Source organism: Diabrotica virgifera, chromosome 7 (assembly GCF_917563875.1).
Source record: "Diabrotica virgifera virgifera chromosome 7, PGI_DIABVI_V3a".
Taxonomy (NCBI): Eukaryota; Metazoa; Arthropoda; class Insecta; order Coleoptera; family Chrysomelidae; genus Diabrotica; species Diabrotica virgifera.
In genome coordinates, this window is record NC_065449.1 from 222,471,858 (window position 1) to 222,485,734 (window position 13,877).

The window sequence follows — 13,877 nt, forward strand, 5'->3', positions numbered from 1 at the left end:
ATACTATAAGTATCATTTTAAAGCATTTGGACAAAGACATTTGACTGTTAATAATAAAAAATTGTCATATCGGATGGTAAAATATTATGTCAAGTCAACCATCATAGACGAAATTCAAAGGAGAGAACTGATCTGGTATGGTCATGTACGACGTCAATGGACGACGACAGGCTGCCGAAACAAATTTTAAAATGGACGCCAAGGGAAAGAAGGAAGAGAGGAAAGCCGATACAATCCTGACAAGGGGGCATTCAGAAGGCAATGTCGGAAAGAAACCTTCACCCTGACTAATGCAACGACGGACGAAGCTGGAAACTGGCAACTGGAAGACGGATAACGCTATAAAAAACCGGGATAATAATAAAAATGTTATGTCCAATCTCTTCTTCTTTATTGGATTGTTAATGCTGACTTAATGAAAAGGCTGCCAGCTTTTTAGATGTGGCTTTTTAGGGGAATTATGAAAATACCTTGGACCGATCATATTACAAACGAAATGGTGTTGCACAGAATGGAAAAGGAACAGAGAACTTTTGACCATCATTAAAAGGAGAAAGACATAATTTGAAATTAAAAATCACACTAAATTTTCTATTTTTTTTCACCTCTGTGATAAACATTATAGAAGTTTTCAGGGACTTTCGGCCCTCGGTAATAATGTAATATTTTATTCTGTGTTTAAATTTTTCAAAAATACTTATTAGTTTTCTCAGAATTCGAAAAAAAAAGAATGCATTACGCTCTTAAAAAAATTGCTTGCGGGATTTCTCAATGCGCCGGATAAAATAAGCAAAAGGGCCGGATCCGGCCCGCGGGCCGGCTTTTGCCCACCCCTGCTCTATAGGATCTAAAATATACTAGCAAATATGCTCTTGTTGCTTTATTTTCACATCCCAGTTCCGTATCAGTGACTTCGACTATGTAGTACTTCTCACGACACCAGGGACGTATCTTGCCATTCCTGCGCCCTTGGCGAAATTCAATGCTACCGCCCTCTTAAGTTTTGAAGCTGTTTCGTATTCAATTGATAAGATTGCCAGATTGCTCATGCGTGTTTGGCCAGTTCTCGACCGTAAATAGTTCTTAATAAGTTTAAGTTTACTAAATGTCCTTTCACACGATGCAACGCTAACGAGGATTGTAAGGTAAATTCTGTAAGCAATTTCAATATTTGGGTAAGCATCTCTTAGCTGGTACTTATGAATTGCCTGCAAAATTTTTAAGTGGAGAGCCCAACTGTTCAAACAGCTCGTTCATATGGAATTTGAAACTTCCAATTTCTCTTACTATTTCAACAGCGTCCACGTATCTGCTGTATTTGAGGCCAGAATCTTTTGCACAGTTTTCCAAATCAGAGTCTGTTGTTTTTTGCAGTGATGACCCTGATAAGAATCCAAAATCATTTGAAACTTTTGTGTAGGCCTCTGATCTTTTACTCATTTCGGTTATTAATTTGTCATAAACCAAAAAACATTCTCGTTCTAATTCTTGTCTTTGAGGTATGAGGCAGCTCTCATCCATGGCCATTTCTGATGATAAGGCTTTAACTCTCTTAGTTCGTGTATTTGGAAATGAACTCTCAATGCCAATTTCATCACATGTTGATACAGCTTTGGAAATTATATCATCCACATCATCATCACGCTGTTTCTTAATCTTCTTGGACAGACCATTCAACAGTTTTGATGCAATGTCAAGAGACGTGTCTTTAGCTTGTAATGACTTGTTTGTACAATCAATTGATATTAATATTTCAGACCACAAATAGAGCAGGCAGATAAACTTAAAATCAATGTTTTTAATTATGCTTGAAGCCGCAAAAACAGTTTCATTATTCCATTCATGATTGTTGGTCATCTCCTTTAGAGCAGTGTATAATCCCTTAATGTTTTTCTCAATAGAAGTGATGGCCTGTTTTTTTGAAGACCATCGTGTGTAACTGTGTACCTTCAGAGTGCTACCCAAATACTTGTTAAAACATTCCATCGTGTCGTTGAACCACTGGTATAACATAATATACTCTGTACAATACCAAAAACAGTGATCATCATTGATGGGGATACTTCTGCTGCATGAACACCAACCAAATTCAAGCTGTGCGCGGCACATGGCACAAATCTAGCTAAGTCATTGATGTTGTCAATGTGAGCTTGTACGCTGTTTGAATTCCTGCCATGTTCGATCCGTTATCGAAGCCTTGGCCACGACAATCATTTACGTCCAATCCATCTTCTTTCAATTTTGTTAGAATTTCATTTGAGATTCCTTTACCAGTTTTCTTGTGGCTAACAATAAAATCAACAAAACTCTCCACGATTTGAGCCTGACCACTAGAGAAATCAATGTATCTTATGACTTGACTCGTTTGTTCGGAATGCGAAACGTCTGGAATACCTACAGTCAAAGATAGCACAGATAGAGTACAAATACAATAGCGACTTCTTCTAAATATCTCACAAATATTTCGAGCAAGAGAACTAGCAGTCGCCAGTCTACGTCTTCTTCACAACTCACGAGCCGTGATTCATAGCCTGAACCTGACACTTGACGTTGTGTGCAGCTCCGCTTCTGCCGCTCGACGCACTGCGCTTCTTGTGCCACCTGTATTACGCTGCCGTATTAGTATTAGCTTGCAAGGCTGCAAACCATCCAGTTAACAAAACTTAAAATCCTTATATATTACAATTATTTTTATAATGTTACTGACACCGTACCGGTATTTATGTATTCTCTTATCTTTTTAATTTTGCTAGAATACGGCATCATATTTTTTCATCGAAAGTAGGGAAAATGCTTAGTTTATAAAATTAAAATCTTGGATTTCCTAAAAGTTTTTCTTCCGCTAATTTTGCGCTCCCTCACTCTTGCGCCCTTGGCGGGCGCCTCTTTCGCCAACCCCTAAATACGTCCCTGCACGACACAACTAATTCTTCCTTTGAATCAGGTATCTGCTGGTAAATAATGAATTTTAATATTTTCACCAACATTGTTTATTTAAATTGCTTTCAATAAATAAAATTGAACAAGTCGGAAACAGGACTATTTAGACCATTTATCAGCGGTAAAAAACTGTAAAACCGTATAATTTTGAGAACCACGGTTGATTTCCTTGAAAATTTGGATTTAGGTAGTAATTATAACCTGTGTCTAAATCTACCCTATGCCGAACTGCGCTTTTGACCTGAGGGTGAAAACAACCCCATCTAGGGGACGAACATGTATTAATCAAAATAACTATTGAAATCGTACATATACAGAAAAAAGGAAAGAGGTTATAAATAGCGGTGAAAGCAGGAAATTAAAGGTCATGGGAGAGATTTGGGCAAAAAATGACAAAAAATTATAGGGAAAACCAAAAACTCTTCTACGGCGTATTAAAACAACTCAGACAAAAGAAAGAGCACACGATGCCGAATATAAAAGACACGAATGGAAACGTACTAACAGAAGAAAAACAAATAATGGAAAGATGGATAGAACATTTCAAAGAGCTAATTCATGCAGACATGGACAACATAGGGTAGATACAAGAATGGAATGAAGAACAACAAGTGGAATCCATTACAAGAGAGGAATTAGAGAAAGCAATGGAAAGAGTAAAATTGGGCAAAGCAGCAGGTAAGGATCATATCACCCCAGAAATGATGAAATTCATGGGAAAGGTATTCGCAAGAATAATAGAGACAAGAATAAAAACCCAAATAGAAACAACTATGGAAGGCACACAGTGTGGATTCAGGAAGGACAGAAGCATGCAAGACCTAATATTCACATTAGGACAAGCAAGTGAGGAGGTATTCAAGAAGAATAGAGAGATACATAATATGTATCTTCATTGATCTGGAAAAGGCGTTTGACAGAATTCGAAGATAGGACGTATGGAAGAGACTAAAAGAAAGGGGAGTCGACAGACACATAATAGAAGTAATAAAGGAAATGTACAAAAATTATACAAATACAGTAAAAACCAATAACGAGGAATCCAGAGAATTTACTACAAGTCAAGGCGTCAAACAGGGATGCGTGCTGAGTAAATTGCTATTGTCAGTGGTACTGGATGAAGCGATAAAGAAAGCCTAGAGAAGAATGAGAAAACTAACATTAGGATTCTGGCAACTGAAATAGACTCAACTATCGGAGCTACTATTTGCAGATGACATGATATTGATAGCAGAAAACAGAGACGACTTACAGAACAATCTTGAAATCCTAGAAGAAGAACTATCAAACATAAATGTGAAAATTAATACATAGAGAAAACAAAAACAATGATAATTTCAACTACGAGGAAGACACACGCAATAGAATTAGACGGGAAACAACTAGAGCAAGTGGAATATTTTAAATACCTAGGAGTAATAATCGAACTAGATGGTAAACAAGACATGGAAAGAAACGAGAGAATGGGACGAACAGGAAGCTTATTTAACACTATGAAAACAACATTTTTGGGGAAAAAAGAGATACCGGAGAAAGTAAAAAACGGCAGTCGTTAAATCAGTAGTTAGACCAACAACCATGTATAGCAGCGAGACATGGACATTGACGAGGAGACAAAAATCCAGAGTCAATGCTATGGAAATGAGGTTCCTGAGGAAAATAGCAAACAGAAAGAGGACATACAAAATACGAAACGAAACAATTAGACAAAACCTAAAACTAGAACCAATCAATGAAAAAATAGTAGAGGGACAACTTAGATGGTTGGGGCACGTGTGTAGAATGTCGAAAGAGACTCTAACAAAACGAGTGTTTGAAATGAGAGTGCAGGGGAAAAACAAAAGAGGGAGATCAAGAGTTATGTGGGTAGATGAAATCAGGAAAGAAGTCGAGAAGAAGGGAAAGTGCAAGAAACCTAACGCATGATCGGAAAGCATGGAGACTACAATGCCAAACTCAACTCCACCAGCCTTAGACCTAAAGGTAAAAAGGCTTAGGACTAAGAAGTATAAGTATATTTTAGAAACATGACGGTATATTTTAATGTTTGAAAAAGGTAAGACTAAAAAGTAAAAATATTATAAAAAAGGCAACTAAAAAGCAAAAAATTAAAAAAATCAAACTCAAAGGATTATTTGAAAAAAACTGATAGACAGATTAAATATACAAAAATCTCACAGATTCGTTAAAAATTTGAAAAATCTAACACATTCGTTAAAGAAAAGCGTGGGGCTCGTCATCATCGAATAAACGGTTTTCACCTCACGCTTCTTTCTTTGATGAATGTGTTTTTTCAATTTTTAACGAATGTGTGAGATTTTTGTATATTTAATCTGTCTAACAGTTTTTTTTGAAGAATCATTTAAGTTAATTTTTTTTTATTTTTTGCTTTTTAGTTGACGTTTTTATAATATTTTTAATTTTAGTCACTCAAAGTAACTAAATCTATCAACATACTCGTGTTGGGAAATTCAATACCTTACCTAAGGGTATTATCCTTGTTGCCATATGACCATCCTAAGGCATTTTATTTAAGTATGCACCTTTAATTCATCCATATTATATTTAAAGGGTGTTTACTCGAATATTTCTTTGGTGGCTCAGCTAGCATCCGATCTGTCTAACACTGATGATGATTTTTTATAAAATTGAAAACGTTTTGTTGTGATGTAGCCCTTAAACGAATTTTAATAAAAATTTTATACCTTTTACAAAGGATTTTTTCCATATTTTTTAATAAAAAAATGTTTATTTGACAAATAAAAATATTCTTCAACGTTAAAGCTGCCACCAACCTTGTATTTTCTCCTACTTTAAAAAAAATTGTGGAATAATTGGAGGGCTAATTTTGTTACATATCCCTTTTGTTTTATTTTGGAGATAATCCTAAGCTATGGCTTTTTGAATTATCCGAGTATCTCTTTTCTTGTAAGAGCTGTACAATTTTTTGTAAATAAAAACACTGATTGACTCATAAACATAATAATATTTTAATAGAGATTGCCCAGAGCTCAATCCTAATGAGAATTTATGTGATAAATTAAAAATAGCTATTCGGCGTCTCCTAGACCTCCAGAAAATTGATACTCCTGGAGATATCTCCAGGATAACACAAAAGGAATATGTAATAAGATAATCCCTCCAACTTTTTCCACAGAATTTTTTAAAGTTAGGAGAAAATACAACGCTTCTATTTACCCCCGTATAATGCCATCTAAGCAAAAAATTTTTGTTACCAGAATAATAACAAACGACATCAATACATGTACCTACAAACTGATGCAAGAATCTTGAAAATCGGTGTACAAATAATAAAGTTATAAAATTGTCAAATTTAATAAAAAATTTTGGTGGCGCAATTTTGTGCCGGTGAGTGTATATGTATTATCGGTTTACAACGTTCTCCGTCTTCCGATACCCATTTGCCATTCCTCTCTGACCGCACATTGATCTACTTGCAGACCCCTTTCATCCACATCTTTTATTTATATATTTGTTTATTCCTGCCTGCCAACTTTTCCTCGGTCTACCTCTTCTTCTTCTACCTTGCGGTTTACAGTTTTGTATTTGTTTTGAGATTCTGTCCTCATGCATCCTTTGCACGTGATAAAACCATCTTAGTTGTATTTCGTTGATTTCGACATTTATTGTGTGTGTTACCTTAATTATTTCACGTATCCGTTCATTGGTGACATGCTCTCTTCTTTATCTTAATGCAGCTTTTCTCCAAAAATCCATGTCGATGACCTTTAACATTTGTTTCGATTTTTCCATCCCTATACTTCGCAGCTGTATATTATGATGCTTTTTCACTATGGTATTATAGATATATTTTTCTTGTTTTTATTGGTTATCTACTTGTCCCAGAGTAATGGGTTTAGAAGCGTAATTGCTTTTCAGCCATGGGTCTTTCGATCTTTAATGGCTCCGTCCAGTGTTCCGTCATACGTGATTTTCATACCCAGGTATTTATATTCGTTGCATGAACTAATTGTTTCTCCTCCATCTACACGGAACCAAAAAAGTACGTAAATATAATGAAAAAAACATTGATTCAAAAACGGGGAGCATTAATTTTCGTCCAAAGTTAAGTATCATTGGTCCAATGTAAGTCGATACATTAACTAATGCCCAAAAAAATTAATTTTTATGAATTAGTACGTTCATTCAATGTACTTTCTAGTTAAGAATCAATGTATCGGTACATTGAATCAATGTATCGGTAGATTGAATCAATGTATCGGTACATTGAATCAATGGATCGGTACATTGAATCAATGGATCGGTACATTAATTCTTAACTAGAAAGTACATTAAACCAACGTACTAATTCATAAAAATTAATGTTTTTGAGCATTAGTTAATGTATCTACTTACATTGGACCAACGATACTGATCACTGGACGAAAATTAATGCTCCCTGTTTTTGAATCAATGTTTTTTTCATTATATTTACGTACTTTTTTGGTTCAGTGAATGGCACCTTCATGTATATTTGTATATAACATACAAATAGTTAATAAGTAAACAAAATGACGACTTAATATCTACATAAATATTTCAAATATAGGTTGACGCAACGATTTTTTGCCGTAAGTATTATCTATAAGTTTAAAGAAAAAAAAACATATATTTTTAAATAACACAAACAACTTTTTATAATTAATTTGGAAAAAACTGAATAACTAAATATAACAGAAATTGATTCTTCTTATAAAATATATAAAAATATATATCTATTTATATTATATAAAAAATTTATACCTGATATCGTGAAAATAAATACATCTACAATAACATCTCCATAAATACAACATCTCTCTGGGATTAGTTATCACCACCCATACACAAAACAAATGGTTGAATGGCATTTTTCTTTGATTTCAAAAATCTAATATGATCTTCGACTTCTTGCTGGGTCTTCCCGATGTAAGAATGATTACTGAAAATCTCTGATAGTATATTTTATTAGTTCGTACAGAATATCGATCTAGAACCCAAAGAATAACTGCATGTTAGCCATCTACAATTTATTATAATAATTATTAAAAAAAAAAACAAATCTAAATAGTGAACATAGTTGTATTTTTGGGTATCACTTTTTTTATAGAAATATTTTAATTTATCTTGAAAAAAAATTGCTAGATGTTGAGATGTTTATTTTTACGTTGATAGATACTACCGACTGCAAGAGTTAATAATATTTTTCAATTATTTACGGTTTAATCAAGTAAAGAGTAGTTTATTAATCTTTATATTTATAATATTTTCAAATGGTTCCTATTTTCTTTTACCTATGTGTCGAATTAGCTTTTGAAAAAATTTACAGAGAACAAAAATTAATTAATACTGGATATGCAGGATTGAATAATGAAATAGGTACTTACATTCCGTAATGTCTTCAAGGGTAATCTTTTCAAGTAAAAATTTATTTGTTTTATCCTTGATATGACTTTCACACTGAGGAAAGGAGATAATTCTTTCGAAATTGCTGTCCCATCCATCAATAAGTCCATTTCCATTTCCAAATGCCACTCCAAAGTCCATATCAATCTGCAAAAGTGGAAATAGAAGTACAACTTTTTTTATAGAAATCCAACAAAATAATTTATAAATACAGTTAAAAATATATGTAAATACATACCTTAGAAAAATTAACCAAATCACTAGTGCCAAACACCGCTCCTCAGAGTCTGCAGGGTGACTGTCTGCTAGGAGGCTGCAACTGTTGTCACGTGATTTTTTTACACCAATAAAAACACTTATAGACTTTTAAGAAATGTACAAGATCATTGCTACAATGAATTGATCATTGATTCAGGTATATTACATTAATACAATGATTGCGTTACATCAAAACAATGTATCGAGTTATTAATCAAAGTCGAAAACATTGATTTAATGTTACGAAAACATTGATTCAATAAACGAGTTCGTAATTTAAAGAGCACTGTACATTAGTGCAACGTTTTATATTCATTAATTTAACCGGATAATCCTGAAGTATAATTTCATATATACAATGAACAAATTATTAGTATTATGAAAAAAGTCATTGGATAGATAAAAAGATTCATTGGATTAATGATTCTATTTATTATTTTTTAATGAATAGAATTACATTGTAATAATGAATATGGTCATTACTTAATGACTACGTGTTTATAGTATTAACGAAATGTTCATTGAGTCAATGTAAAAAAAGTCAATGATTGGCGTTCATTGGTACTATGTACAATATTTTTTTCAGTGTAGGATCAAATCCTGCTGCGTCCCACCGATATTCATATATTTGGTTTTCTCTAAGTTGATGCCTAGTCCCCATTTCCTATAATGCTCCTCTATTAGCTTTCTTGTCATGTAAGAGATTATATTATCGTAGTTTTGTGCTATTAGTATTTGGCCGTCTGCGAAACAAAGAGTATATACTGTATGGTCATTCAATGGGTTATTCGTTACATAATTAACTAATGTTTGACGTTTCTCAAATAAGGTTGTACTGAAAATTCTGGGAAGATTGTATAATCTAGATCTGTTATTTACTTGTATTTGATATAAAACTAAAATAAAATTATGTGGCTAACGGACCTGCATCCCAGCCATCTTTTGAAATACACACACATCTTCTTCTTCATGTGCCATGAAGACTTGACATATTTGGCTTAGGTCTTATAGTCAAAAACAAGTGTGTTGTTGAAAAAAAAATCGTTTGATTGTGAATTTATTGCCATAGAGGTATCAAATTCTTACTGCTGTTGTGTCCTTTTGTATTAGGTAATTTGTTTGTGAAATCAGTATCACATAAAATATGTGGTTGTATAAATTAAGTTTTGTAAAATTCTTCTAGAAAGAGTGTGTTTGTGTATTGTGTGTTTTATATGTACTCGTATTGTGTATAAGATTGTTCAGACTTGGTCTTCGGCTTCCTTTACTCTCTGCAAGGTTCTTGACAGGCACGATCCTAGGGATTTGGTACTCCTTACTTGGTAGACTCTTGGTACACAAAATTTGAGTGCAATTTATAATTTGCTGCCCCCAAAAATTTGCCGCCCAGTTCTTACACCCCTGAGACCAGGCCTGGTTGTTGAGCATATCGTCATATCGTTAAGAGTAGGTTTTAAGTCCAATGAATTATACAGATTGGTGAATTAGCGCTAACACAGACGGGGCGGCGTACGTCGACTGAACCCCCGCTGAGATGTCGAAAGTGACGCATCCCTTTACTATACTTCGATGCAGTGACACACACCAGGCGCTCTTAAAATTTTCGTAGCAGCGGCGTTACCGCGACCCATCCTAGAAACCATGTCGCCCAAGCGGTTTTACGACTTCGACGGCATATCATATATGCGTGTATCGTGGTACAACACAGACGTTTGAGCTGCTTTCTAGCGAATTTTGTTGTGAGTGTTGCCAAATCTTGTTTAATGATGGAAATTACAGACTCGATATTTTTACTTGAATTTTTACTCCCATATCAAATCATTTTTATATGGGACTCATTGTATGTTTAATTTTTTTATCTTATAGCTTAAAGGGTAAATCTATTAGGTACATTATTATCTGAAAAATAAATCTACTAAATAAATTATTTTTCTAACTATTTGAACCTAATTTCACAAACAGTCAAACAGAATTTTCAAATCTGTAACCATTGATCAGTTTGACTTGACTTGGGTTATTTGTCAGAAGGATTGACTTTAATAAAAATAAAATTATTGACTCCATAAAAATAAAGATAATAAACAGTTATCTCACCTTATTTATTATGCTCTACAGGCCTTGTATTTACAATTTTATATAATACAGTTTATACTAATAACCTATAAATATAATTTTATTTGATGAGTACAAGTAGAGTTTCTCTCTTCTGAAAAAATGTGACGACAAGTGCCATTGCATCAAAAAATAATTTAATCAATGTTCCATCTTCAAGTATAGTTAAGTCCCTGAATCTTTACCCGTGCGTCATCATTTAAAGCATACGAAATAAGTCGATGATAAGTCGGAAATTGAAATTTATTAAACGCAAGAGCAAGTGACTTGCTGTTGCGTTTAGTAAATTTCAATTTCCGACTTATCATCGACTTATTTCGTATGCTTTAAATGATGACGCACGGGTAAAGATTCAGGGACTCAACTGTATGTACTATGTACGGAACACACGGAACGAATGTGCATCGTAAGAAGTTAATATAAAATACACATACTAAACTAATATAAGATACGTATCATAGGATAATGCTCACTTAACAAATGAACAGAATATTATAACGTTAGTTATTACAATAGTTTTTCATAAAAAGCACTATTGAATAACTTGTTGTTTTGTCTAATCTGTTTTTGGCTTATTTAATCCCTTATTAGATAAGAATCGTTCTGAATTTAGAGATATGTGTTATTTTCAGGTACCAGCTGCAAATCCCGTTAACGTAAAATTTACCGTAGATTTTACGGCAGAGGGTGGGGCCAACTCCTGGAAAAATGATGTGGCAAAATTTCTTTATCCGGAAAATGAGGCATTTGTTCTAGGTAAAACTATTATTCAAAGTTAATTTTAACCGAAATCTATTATTTTTGATCGCGTACGTACACAGTGTGTCCGCGTAAGTTGGAACCAACGGGAAACTTTTTTATTATTAATTTTACGAAAAAAAGTTATACCTCGTAAAAACCACTGGATGGCCTCTGAAACCTGCAAACATCACTTACCAAATTTTATAAATTTTATACGAGGTGTATCAAAAAATATGAATGTCGGTCAAGTTTATAGTTCCTTTATATATCGCAAAATCAAAAATTTTTAGAAAAGTTTAGTCATTTGGTCGAAAAAAGGGGGTTACCTGGAAAGTTTCCCGAGAGTTTTGAAAATTGGTTATTTTATGCATTTAGGTATGCTCTTTGATTTGACATATCTGACATCATGATAAATAAACTTGTATATTTATTAGTCAACGGAAAACGTTGTTTAACAGACACCACGATACACTAAACACCGGTATGTGCAGGCGCATACCAAGTGTGACGTCAATTGCGAAGAAGAATTTGAAACGGACTGTAACGTAGATGTTAATTATTGTAAATACAAATTAATAATACTGGTTTAAACTCATGTGAAATCTGTAAAAATTGCATTTGTATTTACCGAAAGTAATGAATGTGTTAAATATTTCCTGTATGTTATGAGTTTCCAAGAAAAACATAAATATAATGCATAATACACCTAAAGCTGTCAATGTCACAGTAAATAAAAATATTAACGAATTAACACAAATATCACATCACAATCTATTAGTCTAAGTGCTAGTGAACCCTCCGACTAACGGTCGTCCTGTAAGGCCAGAACTTTGTCTAGTGATAATTCATAGCACACCAAGACTAAAAACCATGACCTGGCAGGCCTCAGTGGTGCACGTGTATCTACCAGGTGAATTGAAAAGTGCAAATTTAGGGGGTAAAATAAACTTTCTCCTGTAAGGTTTAAATTTAAGTATGTGTTTGAGTAAGTCATTTAGAAGAAATGTGTACAATGACAGGCGATTCTGAAGAGCATAAGACCTTGTCAGGCGAGGGGAAATATTATGGGTTTTTCCTAAAATTATTTTTTTGCATCGAACAAAGTTTTTTTTCAGGTTTTTTGAATCATTCCAAACAGAAAAGGTCTTTGGTGATTTTTCTCTTAAATTAATAGTTTTTGTTATATAAGCGATTAAAAATTTTGAAAATTGCGAAATCGGCCATTTTTAACCCTAAATCGGACATTTAACTAAAAATTGCAATGTTGCCAAGGTAGGTAGATATTCTTTAAACATTGATTGATGAAATCCCGAAGAGTTTTTTGCAATACATTATCGAAAACCCCTTTGTTTTTTAATTGCTAATCAAGCGGGCGCGACACTGTAGTATAAGTGAGGACGTTTGAGTTTGCATAAATTCATTATCTCGATAAAGGGCAAATTTAAAGAGAAATCCTCAGACAGGTCGATTTTTATTCTTAAATTAGGACTTTTTGGTATATACATAATACTAGTGACGTCATCCGTCCGGGCGTGATGAAGTAATCGATGATTTTTTTAAATGAGAGTAGGGGTTGTGTGATAGCTCATTTGAAAGGTTATTTAATTTTCTATTCAGTAATATAGACATTAAAATAATTATTTATACAGCGTACAAAAAAATGTTTTATTAAATTAACTTAGACAAAAAGAAGAAAAAAATGTTTGTACACCCTGTATAAATAATTATGTTAAGGTTTATATTACTGAATAGAGAATTAAATAACCTTTCAAATGAGCAATCACACAACCCCTACTCTCATTTAAAAAAATCATCGATTACGTCATCACGCCCAGATGGATGACGTCACTAGTATTATATATACGCCAAAAAGTCCTAATTTAAAAATGAAAATCAACCTGTCTGAGGATTTCTCTTCAAATGTGCCCATTCTCGAGATAATGAATTTATGCAAACTCAAACGTCCTCATTTATACTACAGTGTCGCGCCCGCTTGATTAGCAATTAAAAAACCAATGGGTTTTCGATACTGTATTGCAAAAAACTCTTCGGGATTTCATCAATCAATGTTTAAAGAATATCTACCTACCTTGGCAACATTGCAATTTTTAGTTAAATGTCCGATTTAGGGTTAAAAATGGCCGATTTCGCAATTTTCAAAATTTTTAATCGCTTATATTCTTATATTAGAACAAAAACTACTAACCCAAGAGAAAAGTCACTAAAGACTAGAGACCGACCGAAGCCGAAGCCGATGCCGAAGTTCGGCCTGTAGGATACCTTCGGCCGAAGCCGACGCCGAAGCCGAAGGTGACTAAAATTATATTAAATGTTAATAATTTAAATAATGTGCATTATATTTTTATTAACTGATGAGTGATAAAAAAAAATATGAAATTATAAGATAAAAAAATCAAACA

General features: G+C 33.5%; 1 protein-coding gene across 1 annotated transcript in view; it reads left to right on the forward strand.

Annotated features, from left to right (window-relative positions):
* LOC114324258 (angiopoietin-related protein 7-like) overlaps positions 1–13,877 on the forward strand; it is a 29,331-nt gene that overhangs the window by 412 nt on the left and 15,042 nt on the right. Inside the window, exon 2 of the mRNA XM_050657180.1 lies at positions 11,349–11,472. Coding sequence (XP_050513137.1) covers positions 11,349–11,472 — 124 coding nt within the window. The remainder of the gene's footprint in view (positions 1–11,348; positions 11,473–13,877) is intronic.